General features: G+C 48.8%; 1 protein-coding gene and 1 long non-coding RNA gene across 36 annotated transcripts in view; one reads left to right on the top strand and one right to left on the bottom strand.

Moving 5' to 3' along the window:
• The window catches only part of LOC149347888 (uncharacterized), a 356,391-nt gene that overhangs the window by 155,739 nt on the left and 177,511 nt on the right, over positions 1-23,141 (bottom strand). For 19 of the 35 annotated variants that reach the window (XM_089587674.1, XM_089587676.1, XM_089587659.1 and 16 more), the window contains 7 exons: positions 21,615-21,711; positions 18,922-19,018; positions 17,195-17,356; positions 15,211-15,292; positions 14,887-15,058; positions 11,910-12,089; positions 10,382-10,541 (listed from right to left, as the gene is read on the bottom strand). In XM_089587674.1, coding sequence (XP_089443800.1) covers positions 17,207-17,356; positions 18,922-19,018; positions 21,615-21,711 — 344 coding nt within the window. In that variant the 3' untranslated portion in view covers positions 10,382-10,541; positions 11,910-12,089; positions 14,887-15,058; positions 15,211-15,292; positions 17,195-17,206. Of the gene's footprint in view, positions 1-4,774; positions 4,872-10,381; positions 10,542-11,909; positions 12,090-12,807; positions 12,982-14,886; positions 15,059-15,210; positions 15,293-17,194; positions 17,357-18,921; positions 19,019-21,614; positions 21,712-23,141 lie in introns of those variants that run through there. The other 16 variants (XM_089587661.1, XM_089587665.1, XM_089587654.1 and 13 more) reach the window with 11 other exon arrangements.
• Positions 905-2,742, top strand: LOC149347894 (uncharacterized). The gene is made up of 2 exons (XR_016292687.1): positions 905-1,356; positions 2,110-2,742. It is a non-coding gene; the product is annotated as an uncharacterized LOC149347894 (long non-coding RNA).

Raw genomic sequence — 23,141 nt, 5'->3', positions numbered from 1 at the left:
TGGTGAATGTGGGAAAGATATTGCGCGACAGTTAGTATGAAAAATCATGTCCTTACCTTCAAGCACTATTAATTGAGAGTCGAGATGTGTAACAATACGTCTTCCAAGCGATATTGAAGCTTAAAAGCGCGTGTATAAAAGGCATGACCAGAGAGGGTATACACAAGTAAAATGCACACACTGGACTTTTACACCTGTTCGACATTTAATAGCAGTGTACGAACAGCCCAATATTTGATACGTTGTTTTGTAAAGCTTTTGGTTGGTTAACAGTTAAATGCAAACAGACGAAAGCTGCAAAATGCAGCTTGATAAGCCCTCGACCTTCTTTACATTCAGCAGTTCCGATAAGCTTTGTACGGTATTTCATCCTAGGGGAAGGCAGTTGGATGAACTCTCGGTGAAAAAGAGTAAAGTTGCGTTAGCCGAGGAAGTGGCGATAACGCTGGCAGCCGTTCACTAAGACACCATGCACACAATTTCCGATTCTCAACACGCCTGTCGAATTTACATAAGGGGACGAATACCCCGCTTACCAGCAACATTTTAACAAACGTGCAACATAGCTCATCCGAGAGAACAAATCTATTGGTATGGGTGCCCGGACACCAGGGAATAGAAGGGAACGAGGCTGCGCACACAGAGAGTTCCACTGAATTCCCAGACTCTGACGGGACTCCTGTGCAGGCGGACATTCACAGAGCCCGCCAAGGGCCTGGATTAAACGGGGAAGCGACACCTCAGAAGGCTGCAGACGGGGTCATTTCTAAGCCCCTCGATTTTAAAACACACAGACCCGACTTCTTTGGGGGTCGTGTAAATTTTGTGACACGTGGGCCGACACATATAACGTGGTATGGGCCTGACAGAAAAATCCTGGAATAAAGAATAAATCAGCCAACGAGAGAGGGCTTGGAAGCGACCCTGTCCAATACCTCCTAGAAAGACTTCAGGCCTGCGCGCTCCCAAATGTCACGTGAGCAACGTCATTTCCGGTAGGCGATCGCCTCTTCGAGGGTCGAGAGGCGCGCGCGCACGAAACGAACCGACGAACCCCACAGTCGGCGCGCGCGGACCAGCGGCAGGAAGCCTGCCGTTGCGTGCATCGTTCTGGCGTTGTTCTGTGTTTCTGCACTGGGTGCGCGTTCCTGAGCATGATCGGCGCGCGTGGTGGTTGTGAAGGAGACAAGTGCGGCTATCAGCATGCCTTACAAGTGCTGTGTGCCGAAATGCCGGGGAAACTACGACGAAGACTCGAAAATTCAAGTCTGCTCATTTCCGAAGGACGATGTCCAGCGGAACAAGTGGCTGCGTGCAATGCCACGCAAGGATTACCAAGTTACAGCTTCTTCAAGGGTAAGAACTGCTTTAATTAGCCTATTGTGTACTTTCATGCCCGCTTTTACGCTTCGCAAAGTTCATTGTCAGTGCGAGCATATTGAGCGTTAGGCCTAGAATCCATTGTGCCGCATAGAATGACGAGGTGACACTCAGAATGCTTCCTACGGCTGACAAGCGAAATTCTTTCGTGTTCATATTAAGGCGAAAGCCTTTAATGCCTCATACTGTCGTTAGCAGACGCGTCGGCAGCCGTGTCGACAGACGCGTCGGCAGGAATGCCGACAGACGCGTCGGCAGCCGTGTCGACAGACGCGTCGGCAGGAATGTCGACAGACGCGTCGGCAGCCGTGTCGACAGACGCGTCGGCAGCCGTGTCGACAGACGCGTCGGCAGGAGTGTCGACAGACGCGTCGGCAGCCGTGTCGACAGATGCGTCGGCAGGAGTGTCGACAGACGCGTCGGCAGCCGTGTCGACAGACGCGTCGGCAGGAGTGTCGACAGACGCGTGCACGTTAAAGAACCGTAGATGGTCGAAATTATCCGGAGTCCTCCACTACGGCGTCTCTTATAGCCTGAGCTGCTTTGGGACGTTAAACACCAAATACCATGTGTTTTCTGCGAAAAGTGTTCGTTCAGCCTGTGCTTGCATCAGGAAAGAATCTGCCAATACCAAAAAAAAAACTACCTTGAGCACGTATACATAATTAATGTCTTTCGGAGACACATTGATATCTTTTGTGGTACAGTCCCCTGTTTTCGTTTTTTCAGGTCTGTGCGCTGCACTTCCATGAGAGCTTTATTAAAAAAAAAACCGGCTATCATGACCCAAGGACTGGAAAGGTTATCGAGACCACTTTGCCGGTGCCACGACTGGTCCCTAGCGCTGTGCCTTCAATATTCAAGGATTGCCCATCGTACCTGTCCACACCACAGTGTTCCAAAACAAGAGAGGAGCATGTGCTTGTTTGTATGTGGAGTGTTTATTGCTTTGATTTGTTCTCGCAGTGCCATATTATGGGAAGTAACCAAGTTCCTCATTCTAGTCGATTGCAATTGTTTTTCATCATATATGTTTTGTGCTTAACCGTATGTTGCTAAAAGTTTTGTGTTATTTTGGACTACGAACCATGACTGCCTTCGTTTTCTTGATGTTTGTTGCAGTGACCTGTTCTACTGTATGTGACCTGGTCTAAGTCTTAAGTGTGACCATGAGTACAATTTATGTTTTCATATTTAAAGGGTATGTTTGTTTTACAAATCTGTGGTTACTACCTGGCAGTTCAATTTTGTTACCTTGATGCTTCATTAGTTCCGTTTACTGTATTTATATTGTATTGTCTTACATTTATTTATAGCGCCTTTCCATGCCCATGACCAATAAACCGAAATTTGTCTTTTGGTTGCCGACTAAATTTTGCCTCATTCTTGAATTATCAGCAAACAATAAACTCCCCATGGGAGCAGTAATTGTAGAACGCTGCAATAGGCACCATTACACAGTTTGCATGAAGGTGACGATCGAGTTGCTGTTGCCTCCATCATCCCGAATTCACGTGACGCACGCCGCTGAAGCCGAAGCCAGCGAAGCGAAACAACTGCACTGCAGAATTCTCGCGTTTTCTATCAGTTATTCACTCACCTAGAGTACTTTGTCAATCTTACTTCTCTAAAGAGTGCACTGCAGCTGACCAGGCCCCTAGTTATTTCACAGCAGGCTCTTCCTTTCTTTATAAATGAGCGCACGCCTATCTTTTTGTACGCTTGTAAAGCGGTCGCACTCGCGCTTAATACAGCGGTTGATAGAGAGCGACTAAACCATCCTAAAAAAGCGACACCAAGCGCGGCGGAGGAAGCGAGCGACGCGGCCATCCGCCTACTGGATGTGACGTCACTCGCGCAGCGCGCAGGCCTCAAGTCTTTCTAGGAGGTATTGCCCTGTCCGATTGCTTAGGCCTGGAGTCCCACAGGGCTCTGGTTCAAAGAGCGAAGGCAGCAGCTACCGCCAGGGCGTCCCGGAATAAGGACTACCACCCAGGCAAGGGACTGACGAAACCCTCCACTCTCCCCTACAACCCAACCCAGTGCATTCAACAAAGTTCTACCACCACGTAGCGTGGGTCGCTTTACAACTTTAAACCCCCCTAAAGTAACACGTACAGTATTTTCCAAAACTAACTCGACTGCATGGCTTGCCTCTGTCTTACAGTGGAGCACTTATGAGACTCCTCAAGCTGTAAATCTCCGAGAACACCCATCTCTGAAGCGGTCATTAAATCCAGTGCAAAAAATATTCATCCGATAACTGATCTCAGATGCCCAAAACGTTTTACATACAGTCGAACCAGTTATATCAATCTCGAAAGGGGTCACGAAGTAGTTCGGTATATTGAAATGTGTAGAAATGGCAATATATAAACTTATGTGTAGTTCAGAAGCAAGCGTATATATTGCACCCACGTTAGTGAGGCGCTTCTCGCAGCGACGTGCTGCCTGTCGCTTGCTGGCAGCGAACTGCTCGCTAGGCGTTGGTAAGCCTGACCTGCTTCGCATGGAAGCCGCAGCGGACAGTGCTTTCTAACTAGCCACTGCCTGTCACAAAATGTGTAACCCGATTACCAGCACACTATATTTAGAATAATCTAGCCGTTCCATGCAAGCATTAATTATGTTGTACTATTGAGAAAAATCGGATTTCGCAAAAGTAATAAGAATGGACCAAAAACGTCAAGAACTCAAGCACGGCGCACATTCACGCTGACAGAATTTCATTGCCATTGAAAAAAAAAGAAGAGCACATTGATGCCCAATTATTTCCATTGTCCTTCGAAGCAACTTCCGCAAAGAAAATCCGCCACGGTGTCTTGTATTAAAAACATTTCACCTCAAGACAAAAAAAAAATTACGGGGGTATGTGCAAATGAGCGAGCATTTATACTTCAGCGACAAGAATAAATGATTTACGGGGGTTTAATGCCCAAAAGAGACTCAGGCTACAAGGGGCGCCGTAGTGAGGGGCTGCGGTTGCCGAAACACTGCCACCATTCAGGAAGACAAGCGTGGACGAGACAAAAACCACTGGACGAGACAAAAACCACTGGTGGAACTAGGACGCCTCATTCGGAAGCGTCTTCCGAAATCTTCCTTCAAAGCACGCAGCGCGGTGAGCAAAAATTTTTTTTTAGCCAATGTCGCTCAAGCATGAGTTTGAAGATTACGTCCTACCGAATATTTCTTCTGCATATGCCAAATCTTACAGCGTCCAGATAGTGCAAGGCAGTTTACCGATAACACAAGAAACATGGCTGTCTGTACCAAGGAGTGAGTATTCCACACGCATGCGCACATATCCCCAGCAGCTATAGGTATGCGGTCACTTACAGCGGAATAAACGGCCTGACTGCGTACTCCGATGCGGAGAGAGATTAAAACTCACACGTGCGCTCCAGCAGAAGACTCCGCCGGACGCCACCTGTCCCACCGCAAGGCAGAAGGCAGGGAGGTACCACATCCAGAGAAAAGCCACTCCAGGTCTGAAAGAAGTCACCAAAATAACTAACTTTCTGTGCATCGTATACGAACCCATGTATTCGGCTAGGGATAAATCACTGCCATTTGATACAAACGGCCTACAGTTTCCCCAACACGTATTCCTCTGTGTCGATAGCGGTGCAGTTCGTACCTCTTGGAACAAGAAGGAAATGCAGACAGACGGACAACAGTGCGTTAAATACATCAGTTCTAATACACCCAAGATTCCAGTAGCCATTGCAAAACTGCAGCCGCCCGCTACAGAGGGCTACAAAATGTAACTTCGTAGACACCCTACTCCATCCGCCTGTAGGGTATTCGGTTTTCTGTTTTTTGGGGTTTAACGTCCAGAAGCAACCTAGGTTATGAGGGACGCCGTAGTGAAAATCTCCGGAAATTTCGACCACCTGGGGTCTTTAACGTGCACTGACATCGCAGAGTACACGAGCCTCTAGAATTTCGCCTTCATCGAAATTAGGCCGCCGCACCCGGGATCGAACCCGCGTCTTTCCGGTCAGCAGCCGAGCGCCGTAACCACTGAGCCACCGCGGCGGGGCTGTAGGATAATTCTTCGAGGCGGTTATTCCAACGACTTCCGGGTTTCATAGCAGTTCTTGAATCGAGGCTACAAACGCGCGATGGTTTCGCTTTCGTAATAAGGGAGTAATAAGGGAGCAGTGGGCATGGGAGAGCGGCTACCATGCGGTCGCTAAGTTCTCCATTCTGCTTTCTTGTGCAGCTTGCTGTCTATGGCTTCCCGTCCTCATCGACTGACACGTGTTATGCATCGATATCTGCTTGGGAATTTGGCCTGGATCTGCGACTACCAACAGCTGACAACGGGCCTTATCTGAGCACAGTAGACGTCATCACCTTCACGTCCGAATCTCGTGGAACATCGACGCATCCGTCAGCGGAAGCACTGCACCGCCCCTATTTAAGCAGCTGGCATCTACGAGGCGCTTCCAGTGGGCATGGGAGAGCGGCTACCATGCGGTCGCTAAGTTCTCCATTCTGCTTTCTTGTGCAGCTTGCTGTCTATGGCTTCCCGTCCTCATCGACTGACACGTGTTATGCATCGATATCTGCTTGGGAATTTGGCCTGGATCTGCGACTACCAACAGCTGACAACAGGCCTTATCTGAGCACAGTAGACGTCATCACATTCACGTCCGAATCTCGTGGAACATCGACGCATCCGTCAGCGGAAGCACTGCACCGCCCCTATTTAAGCAGCTGGCATCTACGAGGCGCTTCCAGTGGGCATGGGAGAGCGGCTACCATGCGGTCGCTAAGTTCTCCATTCTGCTTTCTTGTGCAGGTTAGTCAATCTGAATCGCTATTTTGCAAACGTAAAAGCAATGTATGTTTGCTGCTTTTCCCTTGCCCACAAGTGCTTGCTGCCACCTTGAATGATTGTGTATCCACTGGAATGTCACTGTTACTTTCCGGCGATGTAGAACTAAATCCTGGTCCTAACAAGGATGTGGACCGTCAGCATAGTGAAGTTATGGCCGCGATAGCTGCTTTGTCGTCCAAGTTTGATACACGACATGAAGAAATGATGAATGCCATAGCTGAACTCAAGGTTAACCAGGAAGCGCTGTCCGACACTGTTTCAGACCTTTCTAATAGGATGACTGCTGTGGAAGCCGCGGTTGAGTGTCTCGAAAACATGCCTTCTAGTAGCGATGTTACTGCAGCAGTCCAAGAGGCTGTTTCAAATGAGAGCGTTGCGCTCGCGTCCAGACTGGACGAGCTGGAGGACCAGTCAAGACGCGACAACTTAATATTCTATGGCATCTCTGACAATTCGTCAGAAACGTGGGCACAATCGGAAGCCCAGATCCAACACTTTCTTTCGAAGTGTCTCAATCTGAATTCCTCGGAAGTCGCGATTCAAAGGGCTCATAGGTTAGGCAGCTTTGGAAATGGCAACACGACCTGTTATTGCTAAGTTTGCGTCCTATAAAACTCGGGAATATATACTTTCACAAAAATCAAAGTTTAAAGAAGAAGGCGTTTCTATCGGCGAAGATTTTTGTAAAGCAACCCGTAAATCGCGGAAAGCCCTTAGTGATTTCGGCAAGGCTAGCGGCCAATTCTATTCTTTACGCCACAACAAATTGATCATAGGTAAAAAATGCTACGCTTATTGTGCAGCTACTGACGAAGTATGCGAAATCGGACCAGCCAGGAGTGCAATTACCCCAAAAAGAGACATCACACCACCAGGTTCACCCACCGCACATTCATGCTCAGCATAGCTATCTCATGATCGAACGCAAACAGACTACATATCGCTTCTTTTCACTAACGTCCGAAGTGTCATCAACAAACGTACATCACTATCGTCACATATCGATGCATGCTCGGCTGATATTGTTGTGCTCACCGAAACTTGGCTCTCAGCAAAAAAAGAATAGCGAAATACTAGACTGCGAAAAAACATACAAGTTTTACAGATACGACCGCGATTTCCGAACAGGCGGAGGTGTACTGATTGCCGTGAGCTCTGCTATCAATTCCTTTGCTATCTCTATCGATTCACCACTAGAAATCGTTTGCATCCATGTTAGCTTTCCAACGGGTGACCTTATCTTTTGCGCTTGTTATACATCTCCATCCTCACCTACTACTTTTTGCGCCGACCTTCATGATGCCCTGAATAAATTAATTGTTCGCCACCCGAAATCACACTTATTCCTACTGGGTGATTTTAACTTCCCAAACAGTGTGGCGAAACTGTACTCCCTCCCTTAAGCAGCCATCCTCCGAGTGCACTAATTTTTTAGACACCTGCGCCGATTTTAATCTAACCCAGCTAATTAACAAACCCACACGTACCACCAGCACATCGTCTAATATTTTAGACCTCTGTTTTACTACAGCTCCAGATTTGGTCTCTCCGCCAACGTACCTAGAAGGACTGAGTGACCACTCACTGCTTCACTTCACAATTAGGAAGAATGTTCGTCCTAAGAAAATAGTTAAGACCATATGTGATTACAATGCCGCCAATACCACGTCCATCACAGCTGAACTAGAATCATTCATTGCCGACTACACTGAGAACTTTTCCGAACTTACTATTGAAGAAAACTGGTCCTTGTACAAAAATAAACTGATAGAATTAATAGATAGATACGTACCTAAAATTAGGATTGTCTCAAATACTACCTCTCCGTGGTTTACCAACACCCTACGCCGCTTATGCAACAAAAAGAAGCGTATTTTTCGTCGCGCTAAAGCATCTAACCTTCCTGAACGCTGGGCAGCATATCATCGCATTCATGCTGAATATTTAATGGCTGTTAAAGATGCTAAACAGAACTTTTTTGACAACACCCTCCCATCACTTCTGCAATCTAATCCGCGTAAATTCTGGAATATTGTTGGGGGCAAAAAAGATAAGGTAATTCAACTAACCCGTTCTGACAATGTTTCCATTCCTCCGAACCAGTGTTGTTCCGTTTTAAATGATGTGTTTGCTTCCGTTTTCCAGAAAAGTGCTAATATTTTACCGTCTGTAACTACTTCCTCTTATTTGCCAATGGACCCTATCAGTATTGACTGGGTCGGTGTGCAAAAGTTGGTTGAAAACTTGAAAATGTCTTCTTCGCCCGGCGACGATGCAATCAGCTCTAAAATGCTGAAACTCTCTGAACCCTACTCTTCTATTATGCTTTCAATGCTTTTTTCCCAGTCACTCTGTTCCTCAGTACTTCCAGGCGATTGGAGGGTTGGCAAGGTTGTTCCAGTACCAAAATCAGGTAACACTCATTCTCCCGATAACTATCGTCCTATATCACTCACAAGTATACCATGTAAAATTTTGGAGCATATCATATACTCTCATCGGATTGATTTCCTTGAGTCTAATTCCTTCTTTTCAGCAGAACAACACGGTTCCAGGAAGACATTTTCATGTGAAACACAGCTTGTATGTTTTACTAATGACCTTTTTGCTTACACTGACTTGAACATTGATGTAGACTGTGTGTTTTTGGACTTCGCGAAAGCTTTTGATACTGTTTCCCACGATCTCCTAATTCTTAAGCTTAGCATGCTTAACATTGACCCTAACGTACTGAACTGGATTAAAAGCTTCTTATCGAATCGAACTCAATATGTCTCTGCTAACGGCTGTTCCTCCTCTCACACCTCTGTGACATCCGGTGTACCACAAGGGTCGGTACTGGGACCTCTTCTCTTCCTAATTTACATTAACGATATTCCTGAATGCATTTCTCATTCTTCTATCAGGCTTTTCGCAGACGACTGCGTCATCTATCACAAAATATCTAACCAAACTGATTCTATTTATTTTCAGGATGATCTCACAAGCGTATCTAACTGGTGTGATAAGTGGTGCATGCGACTAAACGTTAATAAATGTAAAACGATGCATGTGTCACGTCGCACTAACATCACTGATAACAAGCGTACTTATGTTCTTCACGACATTCCACTTGAATTAGTTAACTCCTACAAATACCTAGGTGTTCATATCTCATGTAACTTATCATGGCATAGACACGTCGAACATGTCGCAAATAACGCCAACAGGACTCTTGGATACTTGCGCCGAAATTTCTCTACCGCGCCTCTGCCGATAAAACTAACCCTTTATAAAACATTAGTACGACCAAAGTTAGAATATGCATCTGCAGTTTGGGATCCAAATATAATCACACTGATAAACACACTAGAATCCATTCAAAATCGTGCAGCACGTTTCATCTTAACTAACTATTCCCGTTACGCCAGCATTACTTCTATGAAAAACACACTTGCCTTACCAGACCTTTCTTCGCGCCGGAAGTGTTTTCGACTATGTCTTTTCCACAGACTGTATCACCATAACCCCCTGTTAAAGGATCATCTTTTTTCGAGCCCTTCATACATTTCATCCCGTTCCGATCATATATTTAAAGTCGGTGTTCCATTTTCGAGAACCAAATTGTGTCATGATTCTTTTATTCCTAAAACCAGCGTTGACTGGAACGACCTTCCTCCCTCCATCGCTGCCATTACCGATGTTGAGAACTTGAAGAAAACTGTGTTTTCTGCCATCATACAACTTGTTTTGTATAACTATGCACTGTATTTTTTTTTGTTGTACCACTCCTTTCTGTAATGCCTTCGGGCCCTGAAAGTATGTGAAATAAATAAATAAATAAATTACTCATTGACGTCCACCAAAGCGCAGCCATACGGCTACAAAGGAAAGCTGTACAGCTTTCTCAGAAACATCGCAGATCGCAGTTAAGAAAAATTCGTCCCGGTCCGGTGTTCAAACCCGGGACCACCGCTTCACCGGAACAGTCGCTCTATCAATTGAGCTAACCGGGACGGCAAGCCTATGGTAGGGCTACAGCTATCTGATCAATTACTCGAAGTGGGAACAGTGTTAACCAAATGTTTTAGGGGAATCCCCAAGGTGGAGCAGAAACCAAAGGTTTCGCTTTCGTTTCAGGTCAAACGTTATAGCACCGCGTTCCCGACCTACCTCCGTTCGGGCAGCTGCTGTCAGGACGTCCGCGTACTGCAGCTTCGTGCAGAAAGACGCGATCGGGCGCGACGCCGTCCGCCAGCAGCACGCGGTGGCACGCCCCTCTCCGCCCACGTCATGTTCCGGAGAGAGTTGCGGTGGGGCGCCGCAAACCGACCTGCATCATCGCGTCGCAAGAAAGCTATATCCTATACATAAGGGACTTGTATCGACCAAACACATCGAAACAGCGGTAGTCTCCATAGTAGCCTCGAAAACAATGCATCGGAGAATGAAAGAGAAACAGAGAAACTAACTACACTGAAAACTTTTGAGATCACTGCGGCGATCCTCACTGGAGCAATAAGAAAGCAAAACGAACACGTAGTATATCGATGTCCGCGGCTATTCTGACGTCGTCCATGTACCATATCGAAGTCACTGCCACTGATCCAACACCCAAACGAATCATTTGGGCTCCTGGCCACCAGGGCTTACGAGGTAATGAGGCCGCTGACGCGGCTGCCCGAGCGCTTACTCACCGGGCTCCTCATCCCAGCTCTTCTGGCTCGGAGACTAACCAGCCGCTGCTGCGATTCAGGGAAATATTAACACATTATAGCGACAACCACCGCCTTTTCCCGGCCCCTGCAAAAGGGCTGAGTAAGACGGAGGAGCGAACTTTAAGGCGCCTGCAGACAGGTACTCTACTCTGTCCTGCAATAATAAAACATTACGATCCTAACACGGATTGGCGATGCCCACACTGTGGGGAGACCTGTGATATCTTCCACATGGTGTGGGCATGTACTCAAAATCCCCACCTCCCCCCTTCCCCTACCCCTTCCAGAGAGGCATGGGAGACTGCCCTCCTCAACTGCTCCTCGCTTGAGTCCCAAAGGGCTCTGGTGAAACGGACGAGAGACGCGGCCTCGTCATGCGGTGTCCCGGACTAGGGACGCCGACCATGTAGCGGGGCCACTCTGTGGCTCCCAAACTCTTTTTCACAAAATAAAAGTTTTCACCACCACCACCACCACCACCACCACAGCTATTTTGACGTCCAAGTGTAATTTCCGCGTCTAATTATTAACAACTCATGAACCGAATGTTTCCCGCAGGAAGATCTCATCACGCTATCTACCACTAACTTCTGCGCATTTATCTTTATTGCTCATGCTGAGAAGCATCTGGTACTCTTCTTTGTAGCCGCTAGCTAATGCTAATCTAAAGGCTTCAAATTAAGCATGCAGCACACCTACGAGTGTGCCAGCAAGGAATTTCAGAATAACACGGCATCCGCCCGAAAGGAAAATATGCATTGATGGCATGAATGCAAAGAGAGAGGATGACAACCATACTTTATTTGTATATGTCACGCCTTTTTTGCTATCTGTCTTACTCGCGCCAAGTGCCTTCAACGTACTGATCAAAGTTTCACACCATTCTTAGCAGGTTAGCTGACGGAAAACAAATCAGTACCACCGCTCCCCCTCAGCGCGTGGGCGTTTTTCGCATCTAGATTTTTGCAAACAGTTGTGACTACCGTTGAAAGGATTGAACACCCAATCTTGCGCCGCGGCCACTGGCAGGTTCCTTCCCTCTCAATGATCACTCCCCGTGTAGTGCAACGAAGGATGTGGGAGCACCGCCTCTTCCTCGCCGCTGTCCACGCGACGCTCGCATTCCACACGACCCGACCCGGTGAGGTGTCACGCCGGCCAGCCTGCACAAGGCGAATCTTAATGTGAGCCTCCCCCCTTTCCCTGCATTATACAGGGTGTTTCACCTAAGACTTTCTGCAATTTTTAAAAATAAGCTATTTGAATTAGATGCGCGCTTTTTCTGGCATAGCATTGTCAGTGGTGTAGTACATCATAATGCAGCTAAGACGTGCCAACTAGCAGGCTTGTTAACCAATATTTAATAGTTAACATTTAAACTATTACCGTTGGGCTCCTTAATTATTGAGAGGCATGCAGCCCACCGTAAGTAATGTCCATATCCGTTTTTAGAATTTCGAGAACGCGATTATCCTCGGCGCAGTGGCCCAACAAATTTCGCCTACATCGCGCCAAAATACATGGGGTTTGAGAAGCTTGCAGGCAAACCAACCTCTCCAGTGTACCTAACTCGTCGAAATAGCCAAAATTTGTTGGGCCACAGCGCCGAAGATAACAGCGTTCTCGAAATTCTAAAAACGGATATGGACATTACTTACGGTGGGCTACATGCCTCTCAATAATTAAGGAGCCCAACGGTAATAGTTTAAAAGTTAACTATTAAATATTGGTTAACAAGCCTGCTAGTTAGCACGTCTTAGCTGCATTATGATGTACTACAGCACTGACAATGCTATGCCAGAAAAAGCGGGCATATAATTCAAATAGCTTATTTTTAAAAATTGCAGAAAGTCTTAGGTGAAACACCCTGTATATATTAACCCTGTCGAAGAAGTCACAAAACCCCTCCAACAACATGCACAACTTCTGCTGCTCTTCGCTGCATGGGATGAGGCGCACAGCTGCCTCATCCAAATAGTGGGTATTTCCAACTTTTTTCTTTGCCACGGCTGCATGCAGTGAAGGGTCCGGTACTCATCTTTGAAGCCGCTCGCTCTGATAGACAAAGATAAAAGCACAGTCACAAAGCCTGCACGAGTTTTGTCCAGGCTATAAAAGCTGCCGAGCAAGAAAGTCCTGGCAATATTTTTCGAAGCAATACACGCGTCTTTTTTTACTTTTCACTGCCTTCCTCCACACGCATTGCCGAACACTTAAGTTTCGGTCACTGGCGTGCCTTCCGGAAGGCACTTTCAGCAGTCAAGGTGCAGTCGCGCTATACAAAACACGAAATTCATCAACATGTTGAAGGGCCAGGCCTTCCTTCCTGGGCCGAAGAAATCTCTCGCCCTATATTTGGTTTCCAACACACAGGTAGATAGATGCTCTCACAAGACTCTTGGTCTCGACTCGCGCTAACAAATTCGCAACTTCTGCGGCAGTGAACGATATGCCCAACTGCAGCGTCAGAATAGTATGAGCACTTAATGCTGAGTAACCCGAGCCTTTGCGCGAATTTTACGTTTATGATCTGAGAACAATACGGTAATGGTCCCTTTTCTAGACAGTGCCTACGTATCTGACCGTAGGTGTGGCATATTTGTCAGAATGGGCGTATGTTTTATCTCACAAAAGAGTAGTGACCACACACTAACACACACATTCCCTTTCGCCAGCGACCAGCTCAGCAGCAGCGTAGAGGGTATCCAGCGACATGCTTCGCCGGTGACAATGTTTTCATTTGCGAGCACAGGCGCCAGGTGTGCTGCCAGCGCTTGTACTCGGCCGAGTGGACGCCAACTGCACATCTATCCACCTGTGCAGCTGTGACGGCTGCAAGAGACGCGGTGGTCGTCTTCCAAATTCTGGCTGTATTCGCAGGTTCCGTTTTCCTGGACACCGCTGGTTAAACGTTCCGTACGACGATTTCTATCATTCCGAATGCGCTCTTTATATGACTCGTTTCCAAAACCATAGGAACCATACGGAGTCTATAATGACTATAAGCCACGACAACAATACCGAAAGCGTTCTCTCAAGCAAGCAAGATGCGGTGGCGTGCTATCGCCTGATGAAGGTAATAGATGGGGATACGGACACCTTACTGCCTTTTTACACCAATATTCGTGTAAAGAGTGCCGGGTTGATACGCGAACAGGGCACAGTCAAGAGAGCAGCGAGGCACTGCAATAGCAAGGAGAAGAACACAAGCGCCCACTCTCTCCTGTGGGCGCTTGTGTCCACAGTGGGCGCTTGTGGGCGCTTCTGCCCGCCATTGATGGCATGGGCATCACCCGTGAGGAGGGTTGACACATAACACTTACACGGCACAGAGACAACCACGAGACGGCAGAGTAACATACATCGAGCCACCTTTTCAGGAGGCTGTTCGAAACAGGGTACGTTCCCGAAGGGAATAGCGGGGTCTATGGAGCCTCTCCCAGGACTGCACCCCCTGAACAAACCGGTCGCCAGGTCGGGGGAGCCTGTGCCCATATACGGTGGGTATCCGACGGTGGGTTTCGAACCTGCCACCTCCCGCAGCGGAGGCGGACGGCCAAACCACTGTGGGTGACGTCCGTCGACGTCACACACAGCTGCGCACCCGGCTATGTAGCCGTGCCAGAGGAAGCTACACTGTGAACGTCACTTAAAAGCAGGCGTCCCACTGGTGTTTCTGCCACTTTGTTTAACGCGCGCTCTACAACAATTACGGCATCGAAGTGTACAGGTACGGACAAATAAAAACTGATCATGCTACTGGTTTCTAATCTTTTCCATTTGTTACCTAATTGGAATTGTCAACTATGGTATATAATGCTTATAATGGATGCTAATGTGCGTTTTGTCTAGGACAAGCAATGTCTGTTTTTTACGCGGAAGGAGTGAAGAACAGAATATCGAGCTCTGCTCACTCAAGTCCGCACCTGCACATGCCAGTAACGTGCTCCTCCACCTCACCTGTCCCCGTTGTCAGGACGTTGCACGGGGGACGTGCGTCGGCGTCGAGCAAAACCCACGTGACGGAAGCATTGAGGGTGCACACGATGGTCCCGCCGCCTAGTCCTTCCCAAGTGTCGGCTTCTCAGGCGAGGGCGATGCCTGAGCCTGACGGGAGACCGAAGCAGAGTCCCTGCAGTTTTCCAAACAACGCCGATTTGTCCTCATGCTGACGTCTGTGTCCCTGAATCTATATGAGTAGCCCTGGTGCGATGTCTCTCTGCAGAGTATTCGCAATACGGCGTTCCACGGTACTTGGGAAGTGTATCGAAGACAGATACCAACCTTCCTTGGCTGCCGGAGTTCACATCTGGGAAGTCCTCACCGACTCCGGCAAGCTTCCACATCAAAAGCGTCGACGGCTACCCTGTGAAAGCAAAGTTAGCCTCATGTTAAACAAGGGTTTGTTTTGGGTTTATGGGGTTTTAACGTCCCAAAGCGACTAAGGCTATGAGAGACGCCGTAGTGGAGGGCTCCGGAAATTTTGACCATCTGGGGTTCTTTAACGTGCACTGACATCGCACAGTACACGGGCCTCTAGAATTTCTCCCCCAAAGAAGTTCTAGCCGCCGCGGCCGGGATCGAACCCGCGTCTTTTGGGTCAGCAGCCGAGCACCATAACCGCTGAGCCACCGCGGCGGCCCTCGTGTTAAACAAGAAGATGCAACAGCAACAGCGGCTCCGGTCCCAGCTAGTGGCGAACAGCGAATTAAACGAAAGGGCGGCCTTTCACGGTGCTCCCAGTCCCCGGCACCGCGTCTAATACGGCGTCAGTGCAACCAACCCATAGCCAGGTCAAAAATGGCTGAGGCTTAACTTGGTTAAGCCTGGAGAATGCGAAGCATCATCGTGTCGCGTAATTTGGAGGCGCACAACCACAGCGACGGCGCGAGGTGGGCCCCGTTTCTCCACTGCCGTGACGTCATCGTGTCACGTGGTGTGGCATCATCGTGCACGTGATTTGGAGGCGCACAACCACAGCGACGGCGCGAGGTGGGCCCCCGTTTCTCCACTGTCGTGACGTCATCGTGTCACGTGGTGTGACGTCATGTATAACGTGTTTGGAGGCGCATAACCACGGTGAAGGGCTGAAGTGGTAGCTAAAGTAGTATGCTTCGCATAAAAAAAAAACAGCCGATATAGGTCACACATTAAGTAAGGAAATGACTGCTCGCCTGGTTATAGGTTGCTTACACTGACGCCGTAGTAGCCTACATGCCAGAGACCGGAAGCATCGTGAAAGGTCGCGCGTTCGTTTAATTCGCTATTAGCCACAAGCTCGGACTTGAACAATGCAAGCAACGCGTGACGTACAAACATGGGTTGCTTGCCGTATGTCACATGCTAGCGAAGTGCCACGCTGGTAGACGTTCCGTTGCGAAACAGTATTGACAGGTGTAAACGTGGAACATTACGAGGGCAGCGCACTTACATTTACTATTCGATGAGCAGGTGTATACACGTTCCCTTACTCCCCCCTCACTAGAATGATGAACGGCAGTTTCATTTCTCCTCTCTCTGAACAGGAAGGTGTAAAAAGGGAGTAAAATTCTCCTCTAGTGTACACCCTTTAAAAAAGGAAGTTTGCTAGAGCACACCTTACTCCTTGATACTCCCTTATAGGTGTATCCGTGTTTAGTGTGCAGGGTTCATACGTGAACAGGACGTTATTAAGAAAGTTGTGGGGCAAGGCAATTGCAGGAAGCACAGCACAAGAACCCACTCTCTCCTGTGTGCGCAATCTTATATTTTCATGCGCTACCCCCAGGAAACTTGAGCGCTTGTCACCGTGATATCCGTCGATAGCCGTGCCAGAGGAAGCTCCCCTGTTGTTACAAGAGGTCTGTCACAACTCTGGATTCTCTGAGAGTTTTCCAAGAACTTTGTCATTTATTGTTAACGTTTGGCAACAGCTGTGAAAGAGGTTCCTGTTGACCTCATTATCGTTGCATCAGCTTTCACGAGTGATACACCGGTGTTTCTGCCGTTTTGTTCAAAGCGGGCTCTGCAACACATGTGACATCGAACCGTACAGGTGCGGACAAAAGCAAACGGAGCATGCTAATGGGTCCTAATACTTTTCACGCGTTACGTGGTTTTAATTGGCAATTATGGTATGTGCACGGTGGTAGTGCATGCTAATGCGCTTTCTCTAGGACATTGTTTTTTTGTTGTTGTTTTTTACTCGGAAGGAGTGAAGAGCGGAATATCAGCTTTGTTTACTCATGTCCGCCCCTGTACATGCTAGCAACGTGCTCCTCCATCTCACCTGACCCTGTTGTCAGGACGTGGCACCGGGGCATGGACCTGCAACACCCACGTGACGAAAGCATTGCTGATGCTCACGGTGGCTCCGTGGCCTAGACCTTCCCAACGATCGGCTTCTGCGGCGAGGGATGCATGAGTCTGACGGGAGACCGGAGCACGCGCCCTACAGTTTCACACGAAATAAACGATCAGCGATGACCACGACAATTGCAAGTAACTGCACTGCTCCGTATTGTTAATTCAGAGCTAATGTAACTCGTTTCCGCAGTTTGCTCGTATATAGCACAAGTAGAGCGCGTATACACCAGAGCTTGTTTCCTGCACAGATGTTCGGCCACTTTCTTGGTATATTATTTTACTCTGCAGCGTCAGCCATGAACACCCCTCCCTCCCTCCCCCGTGCCCCGGGAGCTCGTGGCAGTCCTGTGAAAAAACTGAGACCACAGCGGCGACCCGCACTGGAGGAATGCGAAAGCCTCCTCGACACTCCTTCTCCCTTGGCCTTGTTCCTTTTTGGTGTCATTTTGACGTCTGCGGCTCGTTTGACGTCTTCTCGCTATATCGATGTACAAGTGGGTTTTTTCTGCTTTAAGCAAGTAACTAATTACTCCAGGTTGACCAAATTTCTCCTATAGCGACATTTTTTATCCTTTATCTGATGCAATCACTTTTTTTTTCCTTATCTCTTTAAAGGACGACAGCAACGTGCGGACAAAATTGTTTTGCGGACACTTCTCGGTGACGTGTAAACAGTCATATAATGCTTTCGCATTAATAATGACGTCACCAGATAGCGAAGTCACAAGAGTGTGCCTTCACCTGGAGGGCCGCCATCATCCCTCTTTCTCTCGAGGCCATCTCCCCCTTTCTTTTTTAATCGCTGTTGGCTCCGCTCGTCAGAGTGACCTAGCGCGATACTCGGGGGCGTTGCCGAATAAGGAGGGTTCTGGGTTCGTCGCATAACCGCATGACGTCGCGGAGCCAGAGGGTGTCACTGAAAGCAGTGTATAGCCGCTGCGTTAGCTTCCAGCTGCTGGACCCCATCGAAAATAAATAGATCCTCCGCTGACACTGTGCGTATTATGCGGAGTTAACTGCCGCGAAAGACTCCGCATAGTGGAAGCCTTCCGATTAATGGGGAGATTTAGAAGTGGGGGATCTATCGGTTAGGGAGATAGAGGAATAGCGGGATGCCAGTGCGCATGCTAGGACAGTAACCCGAGGGGAGTGATCGTTCTGCGCAGGAGCACTGGCACCCCGCTATTTCCCTGTCGCCCTAACCGATACGATCCCTCTATTCTACAACAGGCCAATTTCGGCTCGTCCTTTTAAAAGCCACTGACGTTGCACAGCACGCGCGAATTTTCTGCATCCCGCCTGATTCTAAATGAGGCTACGATCCGTGGCAGGGTTCGGATCCTGCAGAAAGCTCGTGTTCATTCAGCAGTCTAATGCGAGAGCCGGCTGGGCTACCGCGTCGAGGTGAAGGCATTCTGTACGGCCGCCTAAATGCTTCTCGGATCTCTCGTGTGCGGGCGCTAAACACGAAGAAACGTATTTGGAAGGTGGTGCCAAAAGCTCGGAAGTGGTGGGTAGTAGAGTTCGCATAATTACAGACAACCAGAAAGCCAGGAAGGTGTCGCTGAGGTAAACGACGTGTCCACAGTGGTTACTTGGCCACGCACATGCACATTTATCATCCCCGTTTGTGGACAAAAGGTCGCTTACGTGAGCGCAGTAGCTCTGGAATGGCTTTCTGGCCGGCAGCCCAACGGACGCGACGAAGGTGTTCCAGGCGACCGGGCACCCCATGGCGCTGGAGGCGCTGAGAAATAAATATTACAATGAGAAAGCGTCTATCATGTTGCTGTAGGAGAGAAGATTGATGTGAACAAAGAACGACATCAACAATGAGACGTGCTCCACCAGTCTTTAGGGGGACACAACTCATGAACGCAGCAAAGCAAGCGCAAATCCAGCGCGAGTTATGACCAGTCTCTAAAAGGCTGCCGAACAAGACGGTTCTGCCAATATTTTTCGAAGCAATACACGCTTTTTCACTTTTGACTGTCTTCCCCAGCGCGCATTCCCAACACTCGAATATAAATTTCGGTGTTTGGAGTTCCCTGCCGAAAGCACTTGCAGCAATCAAGATGCAACTGCGTAATCGGAAACACAAAACTCACGAACACACAAGTTCAAAGCTTCGCTACCTGGGCCGAAGAAAATTATCGCTCTATATTTGGCTTCGAACACAAAAGGTAGATGCTGTCGCCGAAATCTCGCTATAGGCTCGCGCTAACAAATTCGCAAGTTCTGCGACAGTGAACGATATGCCCAGCTGCAGGGGCTAAATAGTTTGAGCAGTTAATGCTAAGTAACGCGAGCCTTTGCGCGAATATTAAACCGATGCTGCGAGAACAATATGGTATTGGACCCCGTTCCTGACACTGCCCATGTATCCGACCGTAGGTATTGCATGCTTGTCAGAATGAGGGTATGTTTAATGCGAAGCATACTAAAATAGCCCAACCCAGCTCCTCGAGCGCGGCGGTGTCGTTACCATTGACCTTTCGTGACCTCCATGTCATACCACGTGATGCGTGACGTCACAGCAGATGAAAAACGGGGCCCAGCTCGCGCCGTCGCGCGAGGCGTCGTGACCAAGGATGACCACGTGGTGCGTGACGTCACAGCAGATTAGAAACGGGGGCCCAGCTCGCGCCGTCGCGCGAGGCGTTGCGACCAAGGAGGACCACTAGATGCGTGACGTAACGACATAGGAGAAACGGGGCCCCAGCTCGCGCCGTCGCGCGAGGCGTCACAACCAATGTGTTTCCTGCTTCTGCCGCTAGGTGCGCTGTAGTGAACACGTGATGCTGGAGCGGCGGTATACAAGGGGGTGCGCCTGCCTCTGCTAGGCGTACACGGGATAGAGATGCCTCCTGGAGACAGGGCTGCTCGTTGGAATGAGAAGCAAAAGTTGCGGCGTGCTACAGAGACTGATGAAGAGCGTGAAGAACGTCTAGCCAAGCGGCGCGCTCGATATGAAACTCGGCGACGATATGCTTCGCATCTGACTAGGCTTAACCTAAGCTAAGCCTCAGCCATTTTATGCAGACGTATTCAATGGCTCTATTCTTTCCTCCGTGAGTCGTACCATATGAAGTGTCGCCCAGGGGTTTGCTAGGATATGTACTGCACAGCACCTATCACTGTGTCACGCAACATTCATTCATACTGCTCACTTTGCAATCGAGCCGTTTCGTTAGCCAAAGAATACCCGTAAATTTTTTTCCCTCACAGATGTTAGCTCACAAAAGGGAAGTGACCACACACTAACACACACACTACATTTCGCCAGAGATGAGCTAAGCAGAAGCGTAGAGTGTATCCAGTGCCATGCTTCTCCGATGACAATGGTTTCGTTTGCGAGCACATGCGCCAGGTGTGCTGCCAGCGCTTGTACTGGGCCGGGTAGACGCGGACTGCACATCTATCCACCTTTCCAGCTGTGGCGGCTGCAAGAGACGCGATGGTCGTCTTCCAATTTCCGGCTGTATGCGCAGGTTTCGTTTTCTGGTATCACACAGTGCACTCTTGAGGTCGTCTGCTAACAAAAGTCGCCTGTTCTTTCCGCAGTGCCCCACTAGGAGCAACGAGCGGGCACAGAGCACGTGACTGGCGCGCGGGTGTATGGCGTACACTAGTAGACGTGGCTAAACCTCTTCCTGGCACGCGGTTTCCGTTTAGATCGTGTGCAGCCCCAAAATTTCTTGCGCTGCACCGGCGGCGAGTACAGGATTTTCGAAAATATAAAAAGTGATCAGTACATTACTTGCGATGAGCCACAGGCCACTCAATAAATAAGAAGGCCAACCGAAATAGTTGAAAATGAACTATTCATTATTAGACAACCATCCTGCTAGTTGGTTGGTTTATGCTTTATGTGGGCTTAACGTCCCAAACGAACTCAGGCCATGAGGGATGCCGTATAGTGAAGGGCTCCGGAAATTTAGACCACCTGGGGCTCCTTAACGTGCACTGACCTCTTACCATGCCGCTAGTTAGCACGTGTTAGCCGTATTCTGGTGGCGTTCATCGCTGATAATGGTACGGCGAAACACAAGTGCTCCTGTAACTCAAAAAGAATTTTTTTAAGAATGACTGACAGCAGGAATGGAAACATCACGCATATGATGGGGGCGGTTTGCAGAAATGACGTCTCACACCAACTCTCATACCGACGAAGCCGCTCTAAGTCGCTGGCACTCGTGTTTTCAAAACGACGCCGAATTCTTGTGACGGCTGTGTCGCCGTATCCATGAGTAGCACCAGTAAAAATTCTCTGAGAGTATGCAAAGTATTCCTAATAGGGCGTTCGACGATACGTGGGATGTGTATCCAAGACAGATACCAACCTTCTTTGGCTGCCGGAGTTAAAGTCTGGAAAGTCCTCGTCCCTGCTCGGCTGTATGACTCCGGCCAGCTTCCACATCCAAAGCGCGTACAGCTGTCCTGTGAGAATGAAGTTAACCTCAGGTTAATCAAGAAGATGCAAAAACACTAGTGGTAAAAGTACGAGCTAGTGGCGATCAGCGAATTAAACGAACTCGCGGCCGCTCACGATGCTCCCAGTCTCCTGCACAGCGTCTACTACGGCGTCAGGGCAAACTACCTATAGCCAGGTAAAAAAAACAGGCCATAGGTCACAGATTTAGTCAGAAAATGACCCCTCGCCTGCCTGTTGGTTGCTTGCACAGACGCCGTAGTAGCCGAAGTGCCGGAAACCATGAGCTTCGTGAAAGGCAACGCGTTCGTTCCATTAAATAATCGCCACTAGCTAGGATTGAAGACGCACGCGACGCGTGGTGTACGAAAATGGGGTGCTTGACGTAAGTCATGCAAGCCGCATGTGCCATGCTGGTAGACGTTCCTTGCGAAACAGTATTGAGAGATGTAAACGTGAAACGTAACGAGGGCAGCGCACTCACATTTACGATTCGATGTGCCGGTCTATGCAGGTTCCCTTATCCCATCTCGGCAGAAAGGTGGACTGCAGTTTCATTTCTCCACTATCCAAACAGAAAGGAGTAAAAAGGGGGCAGAGTTGTCCTCTAGTGCACACCCTTTAGAAAATTCAGGGGGCACTTTGCTTAAAGTGTGTAGAAGCGAAAGCGTTTTCCGCGCTCCTCTGACTGCCTCTGTGCCACTGGGGACGTCACGAGTGGATGACGTCACATATATTGACTAATTGCTAAGCAATTACAGATTACTAATTAATGGCTAATACTAATTAGCCGCTAATTAATGACGCTTAAGCTTCGCCTTTAGGAGTAGAACCCGACAGCGAGGTGTAGTGCTGCCACGGGAACGACCCCGAACGCCACCACCTGTTCAGCGCGACGCCTTGCCGGTTGGAAACACCTCTGAACACAACACTTTTATTGCGTAAGCAATACTGCGCCAGGTTTCGAGCCGTCGCGTAGGAGCCGGCGGTGGCCACAGTTGACTTTGAACAGCGTTCCTTCAGCCGTCCGCCCGACGGCAGCGCCGTCGGTGCGCCGCGCGGCAGCGGCGCCGAGCAGTTTGCTCTGTCTACGAGAGATGGCGCCACTAGGAGGTCCGCCGCTTCTGGGCTTCGAAGCAGGCGTTAGCAGCATTGGCACGCAGTGCATCGAATGATATCAGTTAAGCAATTAGCCTCATTTCTAGTCAGACCACATAAATAAAAATAACCCCGAGTAGGAAGTTGGTCGAGTTTCGCAATCGAACCAGGTACTCTAGAGTGAGAGACGAGCACGCTAACCACTCCGCCATTCCAGCTCGATAGTTTGGAATGAACAAAGGCGTGTCTAGTGAATACAGCGTCTTCCTTCACTCCCATCTTCCTCCCTTCCCTTACGGCGAGGTTCAGGTGTCCACCGAGATATGCGAGACAGATACAT

Source organism: Amblyomma mixtum, chromosome 4 (genome assembly GCF_055824585.1).
Source record: "Amblyomma mixtum isolate Tamu chromosome 4, ASM5582458v1, whole genome shotgun sequence".
Lineage (NCBI taxonomy): Eukaryota > Metazoa > Arthropoda > Arachnida > Ixodida > Ixodidae > Amblyomma > Amblyomma mixtum.
Note: the sequence above shows the minus strand (reverse complement) of the source record. Positions and strands in the feature narration are given on the sequence as shown.